This window comes from Bos mutus, chromosome 12 (assembly GCF_027580195.1).
Source record: "Bos mutus isolate GX-2022 chromosome 12, NWIPB_WYAK_1.1, whole genome shotgun sequence".
NCBI lineage: Eukaryota > Metazoa > Chordata > Mammalia > Artiodactyla > Bovidae > Bos > Bos mutus.
Window position 1 is genome coordinate 25,464,886 of NC_091628.1, and position 20,323 is coordinate 25,485,208.

At 44.6% G+C, this 20,323-nt stretch overlaps 1 protein-coding gene across 2 annotated transcripts in view; it reads left to right on the forward strand.

Annotated features, from left to right (window-relative positions):
• The window catches only part of DCLK1 (doublecortin like kinase 1), a 352,622-nt gene that overhangs the window by 242,916 nt on the left and 89,383 nt on the right, over nucleotides 1-20,323 (forward strand). For both annotated transcript variants that reach the window (XM_070380418.1, XM_070380419.1), the window contains exon 5: nucleotides 5,160-5,276. In XM_070380418.1, coding sequence (XP_070236519.1) covers nucleotides 5,160-5,276 — 117 coding nt within the window. The remainder of the gene's footprint in view (nucleotides 1-5,159; nucleotides 5,277-20,323) is intronic.

Consider the following 20,323-nt stretch of genomic DNA (forward strand, 5'->3'; position numbering starts at 1 on the left):
ACAGAGATATATTTTTAGAAGGTGCTTTAAAAAATCTCAGTTTCTGGGACTTTATTCTCCAGTGAAGCCACTCCAGCCGGCGCCTTTGCTTCCAGTCCAATCTGCTACAGATTTTATTTTTTAAAAAAAAAAACTATGGTTTAGGGTGTTTCTGTCTCCACTGCTTTTATGCCAAGACCTGCTGCATTTGGAGCTTTGGAACGCTGGTTCCAAACCCTGCCGTCAGTAGGAATGGGAGTTTTCACTGCAGTGTCAGAACTGACTCTGAACCTAAGTGGTGCAGAAAAAAAAGAACGGGCCTCAGTTCTGAGCCTTCATCCCACCGGGGAAATGCAGCAGACCGGCCCTTCCTGCAGGAGCCTACTTTTGTGGAATTTTTTGCTTGTTTGCTTTTTGCCTTGCTGTGACGCTTTCAGGATCTTAGTTCCCCTACCAGGGACTGGACCTAAACCCTGTGGAGTCCTAACCACGGGACCACCAGGGAGTTCCTAGGAGCCAACATTAGAATTCTCCTAAAAGACTGCCCTGAAGTGTGAAAATCATTATTTTTCTATAGGAAGTAAACGTGAGCTATCAGTCACACCAGGAATGGTCTTAAGCTCATCCACACTGAAAGCTGGAGGCCAGGCAGGATGATCAGAGCTTCAACAGCCAGAAAGCTGAGCCAGAAGGTGGCGAATACCCCAGGCACTGGAGGTGCACCAGAAAGACGCTGGCCAGCCCCTCACCAAGACAGGAGGGGAGGATATTCATGAATTGAGGACAGCTTTGAATGGGTAACCATTTATAATCGTGGTATTCTCAGATGGGTTATTCCAACCCAGAGCATCTGAACATGTAAGAGGTACTTCTGTTGGACAGTGAGACAGCCAGAATTGGAGGTTTTCTCTTCTGGTCACTGAACTCACGCCATATTTGTCAAACGTCTCTAGAACTAAATGAGCTCCCTGACTCTGGCACGTAGCCACGGAGAGGAAGTAAAAGAATGTGAAAGTCACTCAGGCCTGTCCGACTCTTCGTGACCCCCATGGACTGTATAGAATACTGGAGTGGGTAGCCGTTCCCTTCTCCAGGGGATCTTCCCGACCCAGGAATAGAAGCAGGGTCTCCTGCACTGCAGGTGGATTCTTTACCACATGAGCTATACTGTTCCGTTTGGAAGCTGTACCTTTGCCAAGTTAGCAGGGAGCCTGTCTTTGTTATCAGGGCAAGAATGCACAGAGCATCTACTGCTGGTAACAGATGCTTCTAGATGAATGTGCCCATCTCATGAGTAGCTCAGGACAACTGAATTTAGAGTAGTGATCATTGAGAGGTCTCTGCCTGACAGTGATTTTATTCTGCTGGCTTTACAAAGAGATTAGAGGAGTAAAGAAATCTCGTGTTTAGAGGATATTCTCTAGCCAGCTTGCAGCGTGTCATTAAGGCTGCCTAGGCATTGAAGGGACATCACCTTGTCCTTCAAGGTTTTCCAAAAGATACTATCTGGCTCTGTTGAATGCGTGAACGTCTTGGCTGTGTGAGCTCAGGTGAGCTGCTCATGCTGGAGTTCTGGAATTGTTCCTGTTCTCTAGCACCTTTCATTACACATCAGCCTACACTTCCCAACTATTTCTGAGTTGGGGAGAATCTGCTCTAATGGGGCGGGGGTGGGGGGTTGGTTCTCATGCCACTGGGAACGGGGCCAAAGGGTATATTCTTTCTCCAGTTTCCTCCCTCTGCATTCACATCCTGGCTGTCTAAATCTGGCCATCACAGAACACCTGTTTCATGAGTCGGGGTCCAGGGTGAAGGTGGGAAATGTCCTAACTTCTCTTTTACCAGATTATGAGAACATCTGTAAAGCTAACATTAGTACAGACCATATGGAGAATGGTACTCTCCCCCTCGCAGAGCTATGATTATAGGGACTTTCTGAAGCAGAGATTTAATCAGACTTTGCTTGCTTGCTTGCTTGCTTGCTATGGGAGGTCCAGTCATAGAGACCCAGTTAATGTATTTCATCTGATTTTCTGTGTTTGGGAAAGGTGTGACCAAAATCAGTGGCAAGAGAAATTACTGTCCTGAAGCTTCTTTCAAGTGGCTTACCTACAGCCCTTCAATCTCATCCCCCTCAAGAAGTGTCCCCACAGCCAAAGGAAATGCATCCCTCTTAATAGGAAGATGCCAAAAATACCAGAATGAAGCGATTGACTCCAAAGGCAAATGACCCCAGCAGAGAGGGGAGGGTGCTATTTGCTTCCTTACCAGACACTGTGAAATGGCCTTCGTGAGAACAAATAAGGTTTTGTGCTTTACTGGCCATTTAGATCGTATTAGTCACAAGCTTTCTAAATTGTGCTTTTAAGCTGACAGAGATTTTGGCATTCTCTCCAAAGTAATGAAGCATTTGTCCTTCTCCATGGCATCTTTCACCATCATAAAATACCATTTCCATTTAAAGTAATTAAAATCCTAACTGTAATGGGAAAGATGATTGGAGTCCTTTTTTTTTTTTTTCTCTCTAATTTATGGCTGTGCTGCAAGTGTCTTCACTTGGTTTTATTTTGACCCTGGGTGGTGGTGGGGCCGGGGGATGCAATTACCATTGTTGTGTGTCTGTTTTCTGTTATTCAACCCTAGCCTTTCAGGATTATGCTAATCTCCCTGTATGACTCAGGAAGCTTCACTCTTATCCTGAAGGCAAGTGGAATGAGATTTGTAATTATCTTTTGGACTCCATGATCTCTCAAACGATTATTTCCTATAATTCCATTTTTGAAAGAGAGTTCCTTGTTTCTTTTTTTTTTTTTTTTCTGATGCAGTAAGCATCTTGATAGACTTGCTTGATAGACTTGATAATTTAAATTTAGTATTTAAATTTTAATTTAATGTTTATGATAATGGGTTGCTTGCCTTCCTTCCCATTATCCACCATCACCCACTTGTCCATCTGCCCCGCCCATGGTCACTGTTAATTTTCCAGCCTTTACTCACAATGGAACAGGCCACCGCACCAGATCCTGAGGTTGTGAGGATCCAAGAGGCTGGGATTCCATTGCAGACCATTTAGCCCCTCAGAGTCTCACTTGCCTTATCTGTAAAATGAGAGGTTGGATCACTCTAGCAAATAGTAGTTAAGAGTTCACACAGCAGGTAACAAGATGAGCAACAACGTGGGCCAGTATTTATTGAGCAGCTACTATGTGCTTTTAAATATGCCAGGACTAGGTGGTACCCCTGGTAGCTCAGTCAGTAAAGAATCTGCCTGCAATGCAGGAGACCTGGGTTCGATCCCTGGGTCGGGAAGATTCCCTTGAGAAGGAAATGGCAACCCACCCTAGTATTCTTGCCTGGAGAATCCCATGGACAGAGGAACCTGGTGGGCTACAGTCCATGGGTTCGCAGGAGTTGTGATAGATTAATAATATGGTGGAAAATGAGTTCAAGAGAAGCCATAGAAGCTGTAGAAGCATGGCATGAGTCCACAAGGTTTTTTCAGTACTCCAAAAATCAAATAGAACGCCTACATTAGCTCTGGTAAGACTGAGCCGCCTGACAAAAATACCCAGTTTCTTTCTGGTGGCTGGAAACATGTCAACTTAGTGTGGTAACAGCGGTTCTATTATGCTGCTCCAGAACCCTAGCTGGTAGGTGGAGCCCAGAACTAGCAATTTCTGGCACCTGTGGCAAACAGCATGTGACAGACCCCAAAATCAACTTTTTAATTCACTTTGCGGCTCACAGATGGGTGTTATTACCAGTGTGCGCCATCTGGTAGCTTTCTATTTTAACCATTCATCCCTGCTAACTAGACGCCGGGCTTTTTTAAATTATTATTTTAAATTTATGTGACCTCTAAATGTTCACGACCTAGGAAAAAAAATCCTAGTTATCTTGCCCTCCTTGTAGTCCTGGTTTTGATTTACAGTGAGAAATGTACTATTATTTTGTGCAATTTGTTTCATAAGCCAACATTTTTCAAATATGAGGCCCACAAAAGAAAAACTAGCTCTCACTGGTTAAAAGATTCTTACCAGGTGGTCGGTGTTTCTGGTTCCAAAATCACGTGTGTTCTCCACCAGGCCTGAAGAGCTCACCGCCTGACATGGAGCGAACACTTGGTAGAAACGTCACTGGAAGCGTGCCAGTGGACAGGCAGCATTAGATCTGTCCAGCTTTGTTCCTGATGTACTTCTGAGAGGCCAGACCAATGTCTGTAGGCTGGGACAAACTCCAAAGGGTGTTGTCAGTGGTGTGGACAGAGCCTTGGGCCAAGTGGATGTCCTCGTCATATGGTGCAAAGATCTGTTTTGTGAATTATGTGGCTTTCCCTGGTGGCTCAGACAGTAAAGAATCTGCCCACAGTGGAGACCCAAGTTCGATTCCTGAGTCAGGAAGATCCCCTGGAAGGGAGGGCATGGCAACCCACTCCATTATTCTTGCCTGGAAAATCCCATGGACAGAGGAGCCTAGTGGGCTACAGTGCATAGGGTTGCAAAGAGTTGACACAACTGAGTGACTAACACTTTACTCTCTTAAAGAATCATAGTGCCTGTATTTTTTTTTAAGTGTCTCTCTGTGTGCATATATATATTTTTTTTTTTTTTTTTCTGGCTGTGCTGGGTCTTAGTTGCAACATATGGGATTTAGTTCCCTGACCAGGGAGTGAGCCTGGGCCCCCTGCATTGGGAGTGGGAAATCTTAGCCACTGAACCATGAAGGAAGTCCCCTGTTTTGTGAATTAAAACCTCGAGACGCACTCTCAGTCATTATTAATATGGTGGTTCTGATCGTATCTTCTGATATCGTTTCTTGCTTGTGTCTACCTTTTAATTTGTGCTGATATGTTCCTATGCACTCTTGTCTGTCTTTGTTTAAGAAATGGGAATCTCCTGCAGGGCCACCTGGCCAGGCCAGAGCAACCACTGGTGGTGGTGGTTCTAGAACCAAATCCCCGTGAATACAGAGGGACAGCTGCATTTAGCTCGATGTCTGAGATGTCCACTGTGCCCTTTCTGGTCTTCGTCTTGGTTCTGTTGTCATAGACATGCGCTGAGCTGGCAGGAAGCACGTGTGACCGAGGAGGGCTATGTATTTCTGATTCCAAGTTTATTGTACATTTCGAATGGTACGCGCCATGCCCCTCTACTGACGCGTGGCCTTTCTTCTTTCCCCAGAATGTCGAGTGGTGAAGTCCACTTCCTACACCAAAATAGCTTCGTCGTCCCGCAGGAGCACCACCAAGAGCCCAGGGCCTTCCCGGCGCAGCAAATCCCCGGCATCCACCAGCTCAGGTAAGGCCGTGGAGGAGCCCGGAGCGACTGCTTTGTTTGTGACGCATGCTGAGCAGAGGGTGTGTGAAAGCCCAGAGCGTGAGGTTTCAACGGAGTGCAGATTCCGGTTTATAATTTTAGAACGTGGTAAGCTGGGGGAACAGATTTGCCAGAGTCTAGCATGTTGGCTGTAAGAAAAAACATCGGGTTCAGGAAAACTTAATGAAAGATTCGGAAAACCCAGACTTGCCCACAAATAGGAGTACGCTCCCAACTTGCCTCATTTCTGCTCAAAAAAAAAAAAGAAATATTTTTTAGGCTCAGGGCCCCTGACTCCAGGAACTTTGATTAAAGCTTCTGTTCCACTTGTGACTGGCTGGTGAGGAGGCTGCTGCTTGTGTTCGCTGAGTCTTGATCAGCACACTTTCGCTGTGGCCCCAGCACAGCCCTGGGGCCCCAGTAACTGCAGTGACTCTGGGCCTGGCTCCTGTCTGTCCTGGGCTCTAGTGCTGGTGTTGGAGCAGGATGTGGACTCGAAGGATGAGTGCCTCAGCTCTGCCCTGTCCTTCTTTGGCTTTAAACTGACATGAATTAGTTTGTCTGTCTGTGTCTTAGGTAGAAGATCTATTTCACGGTGGTAGGTAGTTATTTACTAAGTGCTCTTACCTGTTGAATGTGAGTTACTAAATGATACATACATCAGAGTGATCGTCACCTGATTTCACAAAGGCAGGCAGGGAAGCTCTTATAAATAGAGACCAAGACCTTTAGGGTCTACACGGAGGCCTTCTTACACTCAGCAGTGTGGTCCCAGAGGGACGTGAGAAGCTCTCTAGGCTCGGGCTACAGGACCTCCCTCAAGCACGACTGCCCAGTGTGAATTACAGCCTCCCTGTTTAAAAGTGGAGACGCTGTAATCTTTTTTTTTTTTTTTTAATTAAAACTGAAACTTCTGAAACGAGTCTTAGAAGAAGGGACTCTTAGTTGGCTGGACCATGTGGTCCACCTTGGTTCTCTAAGAGGTGCTTTTCCCTGGGGGCTTTGCTGCATGCCACAGTCCATAGGGTTGCAAAGAGTCGGATACGACTGAAGCGACTTTGCACGCACGCATGCACACTCTTCCCTAGCAGGTCCTCCAAGACCTTCTTCTCACTTTGTCCCCTCCCCACAGCATGGCTACAGCATCTCACAACACAGCTGGCCCTTGGGGTGGGGTGAGTGTGCCTCACCTATTTTTCGATGGACTCGGAGCTCCTCCCTTATTGTGTCGTAAGGTCGCCTAGACTGGACAGAACACTGATGTCAGACTCTGTTAAAGAGTAAGGTGATGAGTTGGCTTAAAGCTCAACATTCAGAAAACTAAGATCATGGCATCTGGTCCCATCACTTCATGGGAAATAGATGGAGAAACAGTGGAAACGGTGGCTGACTTTATCTTCTGGGGCTCCAAAATCACTGCAGATGGTGATTGCAGCCATGAAATTAAAAGACGCTTACTTCTTGGAAGGAAAGTTATGACCAGTCTAGATAGCATATTAAAAAGCAGAGACATTACTTTGCCAACAAAGGGCCATCTAGTCAAGGCTATGGTTTTTCCAGTGGTCATGTATGGATGTGAGAGTTGGACTGTGAAGAAAGCTGAGCGCTGAAGAATGGATCCTTTTGAACTGTGGTGTTGGAGAAGACTCTTGGGAGTCCCTTGGACTGCAAGGAGATCCAACCAGTCCATTCTGAAGGAGATCAGTCCTGGGTGTTCATTGGAAGGACTGATGCTGAAGCTGAAATTCCAATACTTTGGCCACCTCATGAGAAGAGTTAACTCATTGGAAAAGACCCTGATGCTGGGAGGGATTTGGGGCAGGAAGAGAAGGGGACCACAGAGGATGAGATGGCTGGATGGCATCACTGACTTGATGGACATGAGTTTGAGTGGACTCAGGGAGTTGGTGATGGACAGGGAAGCCTGGCATGCTGCGATTCATGGGGTCTCAAAGAGTAGGACATGACTGAGCAACTGAACTGCACTGAACTGAAGGTGATGAGACTCAAAAGTTTAAAGTTCATGAGAGTCATTTGGGAACTTGGTATAGAGTTTGCCATTCTTACCCCCAAACTCTCTAGATTCTGACAAGGACAAAAGCTTGTTTTAACCAGTATTCCAGGCAGTTCTGATCGGGTGATCCTGGTCCCAGATTTAGGAGGACAGACAGGTAAGGAAGTGGTTTCCAGAGTGTGGTTCCTGGGCCAGAAGCATCACCATCCCCTGAACTGGGGCCCAGCAGTTTGGGTTCTCACAAGCCTTCCAGGTTATTCTGATGTTCACCTAAGTTTAAGAACCCTTGGATTGTGGGTAACAAAAGAAGAGATAAACATAGGGAGTCACTGACTCTAGACCGTCAAGGTTGGAAGACGAGGCCTGCTCATCTTCATCTGCTGGCATAACAAAGATGACTGCCTTCCTGCCTCCCTGCTTGCCTCCGAGCTGCGGTGTCTGTCTTTAACCCTCGTAACCCGGTGCTGTGAAGTGTAGCAGTGCGCAGAGGAGAGTGGCCGGTGCCAGTCTCCTTTTCTGCCTCCTCATAATGACCTGCTTTCAGAGAGCCAGTCCCCCAGGAGAAGAGAGAATTTATGTCTGAAGATCACCTCTTCTCTGGAAATTGATACTGGAGAAAGGCTCTCCCTTCTGGGGAGATGCCACCTACCTGCAGATGTAGACTCCAAGAATGGTGGGGTGATGACAGAAAAGCTGCCGGTTAAAGCTCCGCTCGGGGGCAGGAGCTTGTTATTAACCAACTGACAGGTTACAGTGGAGCCCTTTGGAGGATGATCAGTCTTGACCAAAGAGCAGTCCTCATTTTTTCCATTCACACCCACCTGGGCTGTAGGATGAAGTCCCACAGAGCAGGAAGGAAGAGGAGGTGACGGGCCTAGCCAGCCTGTTTTCCCTAAAATCATGGCTGTTTAGTACAATCGTGAAAAGTTGTGAAGGAGAAACAGGCCTCACATTAGTTGGAACGTTATCAATACCGCCAAAAAAAAGTCTATATTAAAAAACAATATTTGTGCCCTATCCAACCCACTTTGATACTGCACAAATTTGCTTAATCTTTCCTCTCTCCTTCCTCTTAGTATACACCATGGGGTATGGGACTTCCCTGGTGGTTCAGTGATTAAGACTCGGTGCCTCTAGTGCAGGAGTCTTGGGTTCCATCCCTGGTTAGCAAAGTAAGATCCCACATGTAGTGGGGCGAGACCAAAAAATCAAAAATTCAAAAAGTACTTAAAAAATATCAGGTGTGGTTGAGGGAGAAGTATCTAATAATGAGAATGAGAGATTGGCTGAAATCGTACATCTCTTGATATCGTAGATATTTTAAGGGAATCAATATGCACTTATTGCTATTAACTTTTTGTTATTACCTTTGGAGGTGGTGTCTTTTAAGAGTTGTAGCCAGTTAGAAGCTCTTAGGCTTGGGCAAGAATTTCTTTTCTCTCTGCTTCTTGTCTCCATAGGTCACAGAAGGTAGTGGGCAGGTCAGATTCTTGGGTGCGTGTCCAAGGACCGGCTCCTGACACCAGGAGGAGTCACTGTCTGCAGCTCAGGTTTCCACTACAGATGCAGAGTGTCTTCATGCTTCTGTCTGTCTAATCATGGCAGCCGGGACTGAACAGGGGCCTCCCATTGGTAATATAGGGCTAAAAGAAAAAAAAAAAAAAAGGAAGAGAGAATTTTTTCCAACTCAGAGAAAAATAAGCTTGTAAATAATGAAGAGCCTACTTTATTTCAAAAAAGGAATCTAAAATTTCAGTTAAGAAAAAAAAAAAAAGAACCATCATTCTAATCTTAAAAAGATAATTATGAATACAGGAAATTGTTTCACTTTGGAATTAACTGGTCACAGACTCACTATTCAGCATCTCTTAAGATTATATAAATCTTATAAATGTATTTAATTATGATCTTATAAATAAAGATGACTATATCATTTACCAAAAGTAATTCTAGAAACTCAAAAATGGAGATAGGCAAATGTATTAGATGTATTTGAATTTGTCTCTGCCAGCGTTTGGAACCATTCTCTTTAGAAGTTTAAAATGCATAGGATACATTACCTCAAAATCGATAGGTTGCTTCGAACAAGCATTTCTATTTTCTGCTGTTTCTCTGGATCCCTTTTCCACCAGTGAAAACCTGGTTGATTTGACCAGAAATCACCTGGAATATGTGGTAGGTACACCATGCCAGGGAATTATCATTTCTATTCAGAAAGCATAATCCAATCCATCCTAAAATCAATGTATTCTTGAAAAATTAACACTTCATTCAAGGTATCTTTAAACTTCTAGGTCAAAAGTAATTAAAAAGTACGTATCACGTTTTAATATAAACCTTTTATGCATATAGTTTTCAACTCTCTGCTTTTTGATTTAGAAGATATGCCATACAATCATTTCCTGGTTATATAAGAGCTTATAATATGTGATGACTGTCTCTTGATTCTGACTTGCTACCAAATCTTCCCACCTTCCTCTGGATGATTCTTATTTGAGAGGGTTTATAGAGCAGCAACACCCAGTCGCAAATGCATGGCTTGCTTCAGGGACCCCTTTTCCCAGGACCTAAGCCCAGGGTTTAGAAGGTTCAGTGGTGTCTCCATGTCTTTTGAGGGCAGGTGTTCTTGCTGGATGTCAGGGGATCGGCTCCCTTGGTCCCCTCCACTGAACTAGCCTGAGACTCCTGCCTCTACTCAAGTTTCTCTTGAAAACGCGGAAGGGAGCAGTGAATTATCTCTGTATTGACTGCATCTGAACTTTCTTAAAATAGCCTGTATAGTGTTTTTCATAAATTATAGGACTGGAATGTGAATAACTTCCCTTTCATACGCCTGGAACATTGATGTCCCCCACAGCCCCCTTCCACCATGAACCTGACTTTGTAACATTGAGGAAGTTTTGTTTTTGCTCCTTACACATTCACCTAAAGTTTGAACTGGTTTCTCCTTCAGTTTTAAAATTTCTGCTTCCAGTGTTCACCTTCCTGCCTGATACAGAGATCGAAGCATTGCATGAAGTTGAGATTTGTAGGTCCCCATGTTATCTGTGATTGTTTTGTTGACTTTGCATTTACTTTTAAGAAGTTTTTTAATGATCTCTTTACCACTTTTGAAGTATTTATTTATCTATAGTCGCACTGGGTCTTCGTTGCTGTGTGAGGGTTTTCTCTAGTTGTCGGGGGTAGGGGAGCCTACTCTCTGCTGCGTTGTGCAGGCTTCTCTCTTGTTGCGGAAAAGGGACTCTAGGCGCGCAGGCTTCAATAGTTGCAATTCACTGGCTTAGTTGCTCTGCGGCATGTGGGATCTTTCTGGACCAGGGATCAAACTCATGTCTCCTGCAGTGGTAAGCCAAATCTTAACCACTGGACCACCAAGGAAGCCCTGGGCTTTACATTTAAATGAAACATCAGAGTTAACATAGAACTTTAATCTCTTTATTTTCCTTTCCCAACAACAAGCAAGACAAGACATTATTCTTTGTTATACAATATATACTGTATCTTTTAAATGAGGAAGCAGGGCCAGGGCTGGGGGAACTGCTTGGCCCAGAGTCACAGGGCTAATATGTCTGCTCAGAACAGGTAACTGGGGCTTCCAGTGCTCTGGACACAGCAGGCTGGCCATTCTTGATACCTGTTTCTTCACCTCTGCTTATTAAAATTTTGATCTTCAGGAAATAACTGATGCAGTACCTAGTTTAAGATTGAGATTTACAACATCATAACCCTTTGCAATAGAAGCCTAAGTGTTAGTCCCAGGCAGGGGCATTCCAGGGGGTGAAATGATTCACTCCAACTTCATGATGGTTGCCAGTAGTAGACAGAAACTTTCTTTTGTAAGTCAAATGTTAGAACAAGAATGAGACTCCTCAGTAAATCTTTTCTTTGTTCCTTACTCATTCCTCTTCTTGAGACTAGGAGAAGTTAGAGGTGATTTATTAATGTAAGGTGTTCATTTACACATTCAGAAATATCAAGTTCAACCCTGCTAGTGTCGAGCGCTTGCTAGACACTAATAATGCCGAGATGAAAGAAATAGTCCCTCCGGTCAAGAAGCACACAGGTTAAGCCCCCTAAATAATTTACACATAGCGTAATTCACAGAGCTGTAGAATTATTATTAGTCTCCATAACAGAAAGGGTCCAAAGAAGGCAAATTGGAGCTGGAGAAAAAGGAACCAGAAGTCTAAACAAGAATAAGGAGTCCCTAGACAATTGTGTGCTGAAACACTGAATGAGGTATCATTAAGAAACGGGGTAAGCTTCTCCAGTAGTCCAGTGGTTAAGAATCGCCTGCCGATGCAGGGGACATGCGTTCAATCCCTGGTCCAGAAAGACCCCACATGCTTCAGGGAAACTAAACCCATGCACCACAGCTACTGAGCCCTGTGGTTGTGCCTATAGCCCGATAGGTCTGTGCACTCTAGACCGCGTGCTGCCCAACAAGAAAAGCCACTGCAGCGAGAAGCCCGCATACCACGGTGAAAAACCCGAGCCCGCAACTAGAGTAGCCCCTACTTGCCCCAGCTAGAGAAAGCTGGTGTGCAGCAGTGAAGACCTGCCACAGCCAAACATTAATTAATTAAAAAAAGAAATGGCAAAAACTGGTTTTAGTTACTTCTTAAAGAAACAGGAATATGTAAGAGCATCATAAAGAGAGTTTCATGTGGATTGAAGTTTTATTCATGTGTCTCTTTGGAACATAGACATTTCACAACATGTGTAATTTTAAAGGTGAATTTCTGGTCAATTCCTTTATCTGCATGGGGAAATTATAACAAAGTCTGTCTCCAAATAAGAGTATTTTATGCATTCATTCATAAGCTTTCGTTTTATTTTGTTTTCTTCATGTTAAAAGTAGAAGAAAGCCATGTTTACCTATCTTGAATCATCATTGCTGCAGTCCTCCTTAAAAACTTAGAGATTTCAAACTTTTGACCTCTTAGATCCCTTATAAGAACTTTGAGAATTTTGTTTGTTTTAGAGTTTTATTCCCAGTTAGGTGGATGGCCATTTTTCTTTGTTATATAGTGACTGCCTCTGTTTAGAAGCCATAACAAACATAACTGAGTCCCCAGCGGATGCTTATGCTCATCAATTCAAGCATAAACTGATGCACTTTCTTGCCCTCCAGAAGCTTATAGTCTAAGACATTCATTCATTCAGTGTGCACTGAAACCCGCCAGGGACCAGTGATGTGAGAGATGCGGGAGTGAACATTTAAAAGAAGGAAAAGCCGGATGCCTTAGTTGATGAGCTTCTACCACGAAGGAAGCATTATCTTATATTTCTCAGGCTTAAAACTCACTTTAATGTGACTTTGGAAATCCTCAAGTCTTTTTTATTTATGCTAGTCAAATTTTACTTTTTTATAGTTATATAAAATATTTTATGCAACATATGCAGATAAGGATCAAAGCTGGGGAAGCAAAGAGAATTTTAATCAGCATACTGGTCCAATTTGTCAATTTTTAAAACTTATAGCAAGCACCATCAAAGGCAGATGGCTAGCTATTAATTTTTAGCTGTCTTTTTCCTTTAGTGCAGAGATTTCAGACATATACATTCTATAGAGGATCTTTTCTGCTTTGGCATTCCAAGAGAATCGTTGAAAACAAAATGCAGCAAGCAAATCCAGAGGGCTGATGACTCATTCCCTGTGTTTTTAGAATTTTCTATTGCCTATACAGCTGAATCCCCCTTCCATTCTCCTTCCCTGCACTTATCAACCACTGCCCACCCACCCCCCACCCCCCGCACCGCCCTGCTCAGCAGGTAAGTATTTCCAAAGATACCCCTTGAAACTTTGAACCATTATCTTGACACACTCTCTGTGGGGGCAGGACCCTATGGCAACTGCTTTAATAAATCCTCACCACTACTGCTCCATGTTAATTAAATATAACCAGGACATCAACGGTGTTCCAGGCATGTATTAGGTTGTAGGGATACAAATGTGATTAAACCGCAATTCTTATCTTCAAGTTGGGAGACAAACACATATGCTACTTATGGGGCTACATGGGGCTACATCTCATTAATAGGGTCAGACAAAAGGACTTATAAATTGGGACTTGACGGATCTTGCCAGGATAAGAAGAGCCCAGAGGGCATCAGCACCTGAGAAAACAGTGAGAGTTAAGGCACAAAAGCACGGAAACATATGGCACGTTTAGGGAGCAGTTACTAGTCCAGTAGAAATGGATGATAAAATTCTAGGAGAGGAGAAGATGGTGGTAGCCCAGCTGGTTATGCTGAGATTGCGCCATGCATTGTGCCATGAGAACAGTGTGGTGTGTATTAGGGGTAAAAGGTGACTTTTAGTAAGGCCATGTTTAGTTATTTATCTGAATTTATATACAATGGCACAGGGGTAGAAAGGATGGCCACACAGAAAGGACCGAGGGCCAGGAAGGCTCTGTGAAGCCACCTAGGAAAGAACTGTTAGGACAGAATTTAAACAGTTTTTAAAATGGGGGACAGGCCTTCCCTGGTGGTCCAGTGGTTAGGCCTTTGCCTTCCAATGTTCAGGGGGTGCAGGTTCAGTCCCTGGTTGGGGAGCTGAGATCCCACATGCCTTGTGGCCACAAAGCAAACATAAAACAGAAGCAATATTGTAACAAATTCAATAAAAGATTTTAAGAATGGTTTACATTAAAAAAAAAATCTTATAAAATGTGGGAAACTTCAAAAGGTAAATAAAACTAAGAATTTAACTGGATGTGAGGCCAGACAAAGAGAAGGGGATCAGAGGTGATTTGCCCATTGATGAGGGATGGGTCCTGTTGTAGCCACGTCCACGTGAGATGCTCCAGAAGCACCAGTAGGCAGGTAGGAAGGAACGGTGTGGAAGTCAGATTTGAGCTTTCTGTGTATGTACTGGGGAGACACTGACATACAGTAGTGATTTAAATAATGGAAATGTAAAATGCACCTCCCCTCAACCCAAGGAGAGATTGGAACTGCAGGAACATGTGCAGTTATAAGGGTACATCAGAGGACATGAGTGAAGTCAGAAAGAGAAAAACAAGTACCTTATATTAACGCATATATGTGGAATCTAGAAAAATGGTAGAGATGAACCTATTTCCAGGGCAGGAGCAGAGACGCAGACTTGAAGAACAGACTCGTGGGCACCGGGCTCGGGGGAGAAGGGAGGGTGGGATGAATTGAGAAAGTAGTGCTGACATATATATACACTCACACGTGCAAAATAGCTAGCTGGTGGGAAGCTGCTGCATTGCACAGGGAGCCCAGCTCGGTGCTCTGTGATGACCCAGAGGGGTGGGGTGGGGGGTGGGAGGGAGGCTCACGAGGGAGGGGGCATATGCACACACACAGCTGACTCACGCTGGTGCACTGCAGAAACGAACGCAATACTGTAAACCAGCTATCCTTCGATGTTAAAAAAAGCACATTAGGAAAGGCGAGGGCACGGTAAGTGCGCATGAACGGAAGTCAGAGGGGGCAGAAAGGTTCAAGATGGAGGAAGAGGCCAGAAATGTTAACATGAGGGCAAGTAGAGTTGAAGACTGAAGGGAACGCAGGATTCGGCAGTAAGGACACCACTGGTGACCTGTGGAAAGTCCCTTTCAGCAGGCACTTTGTCCTGGGGGTCATTCCGGGACTGCCCCCGGGGGCGGACTCCCGCGCTTTACTCCAAGGGGAGGCCGCCCTGCAGTACTTGGTAGGGTGGGGACTAAGCACCCAGAGCCCTTCACCACGCTGATCCCTGGTGGTGCCTTTAATCACCTCATTCCTTCAGAATGACCAGCCTCTTCTGCAATCCCCGCTGACACATGTTCATCATTTTGAATCAGCATTCCAAATGACGCTGTCTTGTGAAATTCCAGATCTCTTTCCTTTCACCTTGAAAGCATCTTTGGCTCCTTTTCTCCTCCTCGTCCACCTTCGGTTTGTCACCAGGGTTCTCAGCCCCTGCTTTGCTGTCCTAGGACTCCAGTTTCTCGCAGCTGCAGGAGCAGCTCGCTGGCCCCCTCCCTGCCTCTGACCTCTGCTCCTCACCTCTGTCCTGGCCGCTGATGTTAGACTGTTCCGGTTACTTGTGTGTGTGTGTGAAGTCGCTTCAGTCGTGTCCGACTCTTTGCAACCCTATGGACTGCAGCCAGCCAGGCTCCTCTGTCCATGGGATTCTCCAGGCAAGAATTCTGGAGTGGGTTGCCATGCCCTCCTCCAGGGGATCTTCCCGAGCCAGGGATCAGACCTCCACTTGCTTACGTCTCCTGCACTGGCAGACGGGTTCCTTACCACTGGCACCACCTGGGAAGCCTGTTGCCATTACTTACCGTCCGCTAAATCAATTCTGAACTCTTTATTCTAGGATGAAGAACTGTCTTGGGTTGCCACAGTCTTCCTTTCCAGCTGTATCTCTCATGTCTCCTCTGGACTTGTGTTCTAGCCTGGAAACCAATTTAAATTTCCACCAGGAACCCCTGGAGCTCTTCCACCTTTATTCCTGCCACTTTCTAGAAGCCTTTGCTCTATCACTTCTGGTCAAAAGTGCGCATGCCCAGTTTGGCCCAGCTGACCTCTGTGAGGGTCTACCCCTCCTCCCCCATCCTGGGACAGTTGATTTGGCTCCCAGGCTATAGGAGACAGGTGTCACCTGACCAAATCAGGGTTTCTGAGGGCAGGAGTTCTTTAATGCATCCTACAGTGCCTTCGGGAGAAGGCAATGGCACCCCACTCCAGTACTCTTGCCTGGAAAATCCCATGGGTGGAGGAGCCTGGTAGGGTGCAGTCCATGGAGTCGCAAAGAGTCTGACACGACTGAGCGACTTCACTTTGACTTTTCACCTTCATGCATTGGAGAAGGAAATGGCAACCCACTCCAGTGTTCTTGCCTGGAGAATCCCAGGGACGGGGGAGCCTGGTGGGCTGCCGTCTGTGGGGTCGCACAGAGTCGGACACGACTGAAGCGACTTAGCAGCAGCAGCAGCACAGTGCCTTCAAGTTCATGGTCACTACTGAGTAAATGTTGACTGCATGAGTGAATTGAGGAACAATGGGATCTTTTCAATTGACCTGTCTCCTGAGGTTCAAGGCCCCATTTGTAATTCACAGAGCCATGTTCCTCTTTCCAACCCCTCTGTTTCTGTTGACCTCCTGCCTTGCCACTGTCCACAGCAGATAAGACAGTCCTTTTGTCTTTTGTGGGGGGGCATGCCCCATGATATGTGTGATCTTAGTCCCCAGTCGTGTGGGGTGTCTTAGTTCCCTGACCAGAGATAGAACCCATGCTCCCTCCAGTGGAAGTGCAGAGTCTTAACTACTGGACCGTCCCAATAAGGTGAAAGTGTTAGTCGCTCAGTCATGTCCAACTCTTTGTAACCCACGGTCTGTAGCCCACAACGCTCCTCTGTCCATGGGATTCTCCAGGAAAGAATGCTGGAGTGGGTTGCCATGCCCTCCTACAGGGGATCTTCCTGACCCAATAAGATAGTCCCTCTGAATAGGATCTACTGTCCCTGTTTAAGAAAATGCAGACAGATTGTGAAAATCAGGGTTCCAATTTATCTATGAAGTCAGCACCTATGAAGATGAAACAAGGAAAAAGCATTTTTCTCAAGAGTTCTCCCACCCATCAGACACTTGTCTGTTTTGTCTTTGCCTAGGTTGACTCCATCTGCTTTTTCCTTCTCTTTTTCTTTCTCGATAATGTGGCAGGCAATGGACAAGGGCTGGGAAAACATATTTTAGAGTATCTACAGCCTCCTCCATGATCAGGGAGTGAGGGAAAGTCTAAGGCAAGCAGCCAGATCTCCCGGGAAGCCTGCCTGAATCACCACCCCCTGAACACACAGACGGATAGATGGACTCACATGCGTGCAAACATGTTCCCTCCTCCCATGCCTGCAAGTGCAGCGGCATAAATATTAATAAATGAGCCACCTTAGTTCAAAAAGAAGATAGTGAAACAGCAAGATAGCTTTTCAGGTCCAAAAGGTTAGTCACCTTGTAATGAGATGGTCTTGCATGGAGATTGTTCTAGCTTCCAGACCAGTTTGAGACATTCAAGCATTTGGTTTTCACTTGCTGTCTGAGCCTTTTACTAATGAAACTGTAAAGGGAAAAAATCCTTTAAGTTTACAAAGGGTTTGCTAAATTCAAACACACATGAGTTTAAAGTCATTTAAAAGGAGCAATGAATTTGAACAAGTAAGCCAAGTATTTCCTGATTCTAGATTATTTTTAGTAAATTTCATATTTAATTGTAAGTTTGGGGAGAACAGGGACCATTAGACAGAGTCAGGCATGTGTTAAGTGAAAGCTGCATGTACTGAACAGTGGATTATAGAATCCTGAATTCATGGCTCCAATGAGGGAGAGTAGGATCATCGATCTTTGATAATGAAGAGGTGAGGTCGGATCGTTCATGAGGAGTCATGGTCTGGGTCCAGTTCAGGCTGCTGTGTCCTTGCGAGGCTCAGGTGCCCCCGAGAGGGGATGGACTGAAGATGGTAGAAGTCAGCCCCATGATTTCTTCTACAGCTCTTTGATGGCTAGTTATGAAATTGATCATCACAGAATATGAGAATAATCCAGCCTAGAAGTTATTTCACTTCTCATTCAGGAGGTAAGAATCAGAACAAAGCATACAGCATTTAATTGTATCCAGACAGATGTGAGCAAAGGAAACCAGAGCTGGATCTAAGGCAATGGATCTGATGGGTCCTTTAGTAATTCAGATGTTAGTGACTTCCAACTGAAATAACTAATTGTTGGGCCTGCTTGGCCATTTAGAAACAACCATATGAAATTGGGTTTTTCCCATTCAAAATAAAAGAATTGTTTAATAAAGGCCTCTGTAATACCATTTGTTAGTTGACTTTTAATGAGTTCTGTTAGATAAGTGAGAAAACCCTTTTTTATTGGCACTCAGGGATTTCTGGTAGTACAGGATTAAAAAACAATGGGACTCAATACATGTGTCAACCTTACTTATGAAACAAAATTACTTATCCCAGCAGGATGAGGAGTATGATGTTTTCTGGAGGTCAAAAACCAATTTAAGAAGTTGATGGTGCTTTTTAAGTGGCCAAGAGGAAGAGTCTCTACAGAACTCTGACCTTAACAATATAGGTCGTTCCCAATTTACAAGCAGATTGTGTTCCAAAAATGTTTGACCGTCAATGACTTGTTTGGCACTTGAACTTCATTTCTCCTGAGAGATGGCAAGACAAGTAGAAGCCATGAGCCCAGTGGCTATAAATAAAGGAGGCAGATTCGTGCCCCAGTGAGAAAGAAGCCTATACATCCTCAGCTCCGCAGACAGAGCGATATGCCTGGACATGTTCTGATGAGCTGGCCACTCATGGGAAGAGTATGCAGCTCTTTGAGTAGGACTGAATGAGACTCATTTCTAGCTCTCCCACCTTCCAGCTGCTTGTCTTTCCACAGGTTACCTCTCTGAACCTCAGTTTCCTCATAGCAAACTGCAAAAATGACACCAATTTGCAATACAAATTTTTTCTTTTTTTCTCTTTTTTATGCCGGCCATGTATATCAAGATACCCTCTTACACTGTTGGTGGGAATGCAAACTAGTACAGCCACTATGGAGAACAGTGTGGAGATTCCTTAAAAAACTGGAAATAGAACTGCCTTATGATCCAGCAATCCCACTGCTGGGCATACACACTGAGGAAACCAGAAGGGAAAGAGACACGTGTATCCCAATGTTCATCGCAGCACTGTTTATAATAGCCAGGACATGGAAGCAACCTAGATGTCCATCAGCAGATGAATGGATAAGAAAGCAGTGGTACATATACACAATGGAGTATTACTCAGCCATTAAAAAAAAAAAAACATTTGAATCAGTTCTAATGAGGTGGATGAAACTGGAGCCTATTATACAGAGTGAAGTAAGCCAGAAGGAAAAACACCAATACAGTATAATAACGCATATATATGGAATTTAGAAAGATGGTAACAATAACCCTGTGTACGAGACAGCAAAAGAGACACTGATGTATTGAACAGTCTTATGGACTCTGGGGGAGAGGGAGAGGGTGGAAAGATTTGGGAGAATGGCATTGAAACATGTAAAATATCATGTATGAAACGAGATGCCAGTCCAGGTTCGATGCACGATACTGGATGCTTGGGGCTAGTGCACTGGGACGACCCAGAGGGATGGTATGGGGAGGGAGGAGGGAGGAGGGTTCAGGATGGGGAACACATGTATACCTGTGGCGGATTCATTTTGATATTTGGCAAAACGAATACAATTATGTAAATTTTAAAAATAAAATAAAATTAAAAAAAAAAAAAAATAAAACATTATTGAAAAAAAAAAAAAGATACATACAATGATGCTTCAGTTCAATATGTCCAAACTCTCTCTTCTTCTAGCCTTGTTGTTGTTCAGTCTCTAAGTCTTGTCCAGCTCTTTGCAACCCCACGGACTGCAGCACACTGGGCTCTCTTGTCCTTTACTATCTCCCGAAGTTTGCTCAAATTTATGTACATTGAGTCAGTGATGCTGTCTAATCATCTCATCCTCTGCCACTGCCTTCTCCTCCTGCCCTCAATCTTTCCCAGCATCAAGGTCTTTTCCAGTGAGTCAGCTCTTCGCATCAGGTGGCCAAATATTGGAGCTTCAGATTCAGCATCAGTCCTTCCAGTGAATATTCAGGGCTGATTTCCTTTAGGATTGACTGGTTTGATCTTCTTGCTGTCCAAGGGACTCTCAAGAGTCTTCTCCAGCACCACAGTTCAAAAACATCAATTCTTTGGCACTCAGCTTCTTTCTGGTCCAGCTCTCACATCTGTACATGACTACTGGAAAAACCAATAGCTTTGATTAATATGGGCCTTTGTCAGCAAAGTGGTGTCTCTGCTTTTTAATATGCTGGCTAGGTTTGTCATAGCTTTTCTTTCAAGGAGTGTCTTTTAATTTCATGGCTACAGTCACTGTCGGCAGTGATTTGGGAGCCCAAGAAAATAAAATCTGTCACTGCTTCCACTTGTTTCCCTTCTGTTTGCCATGA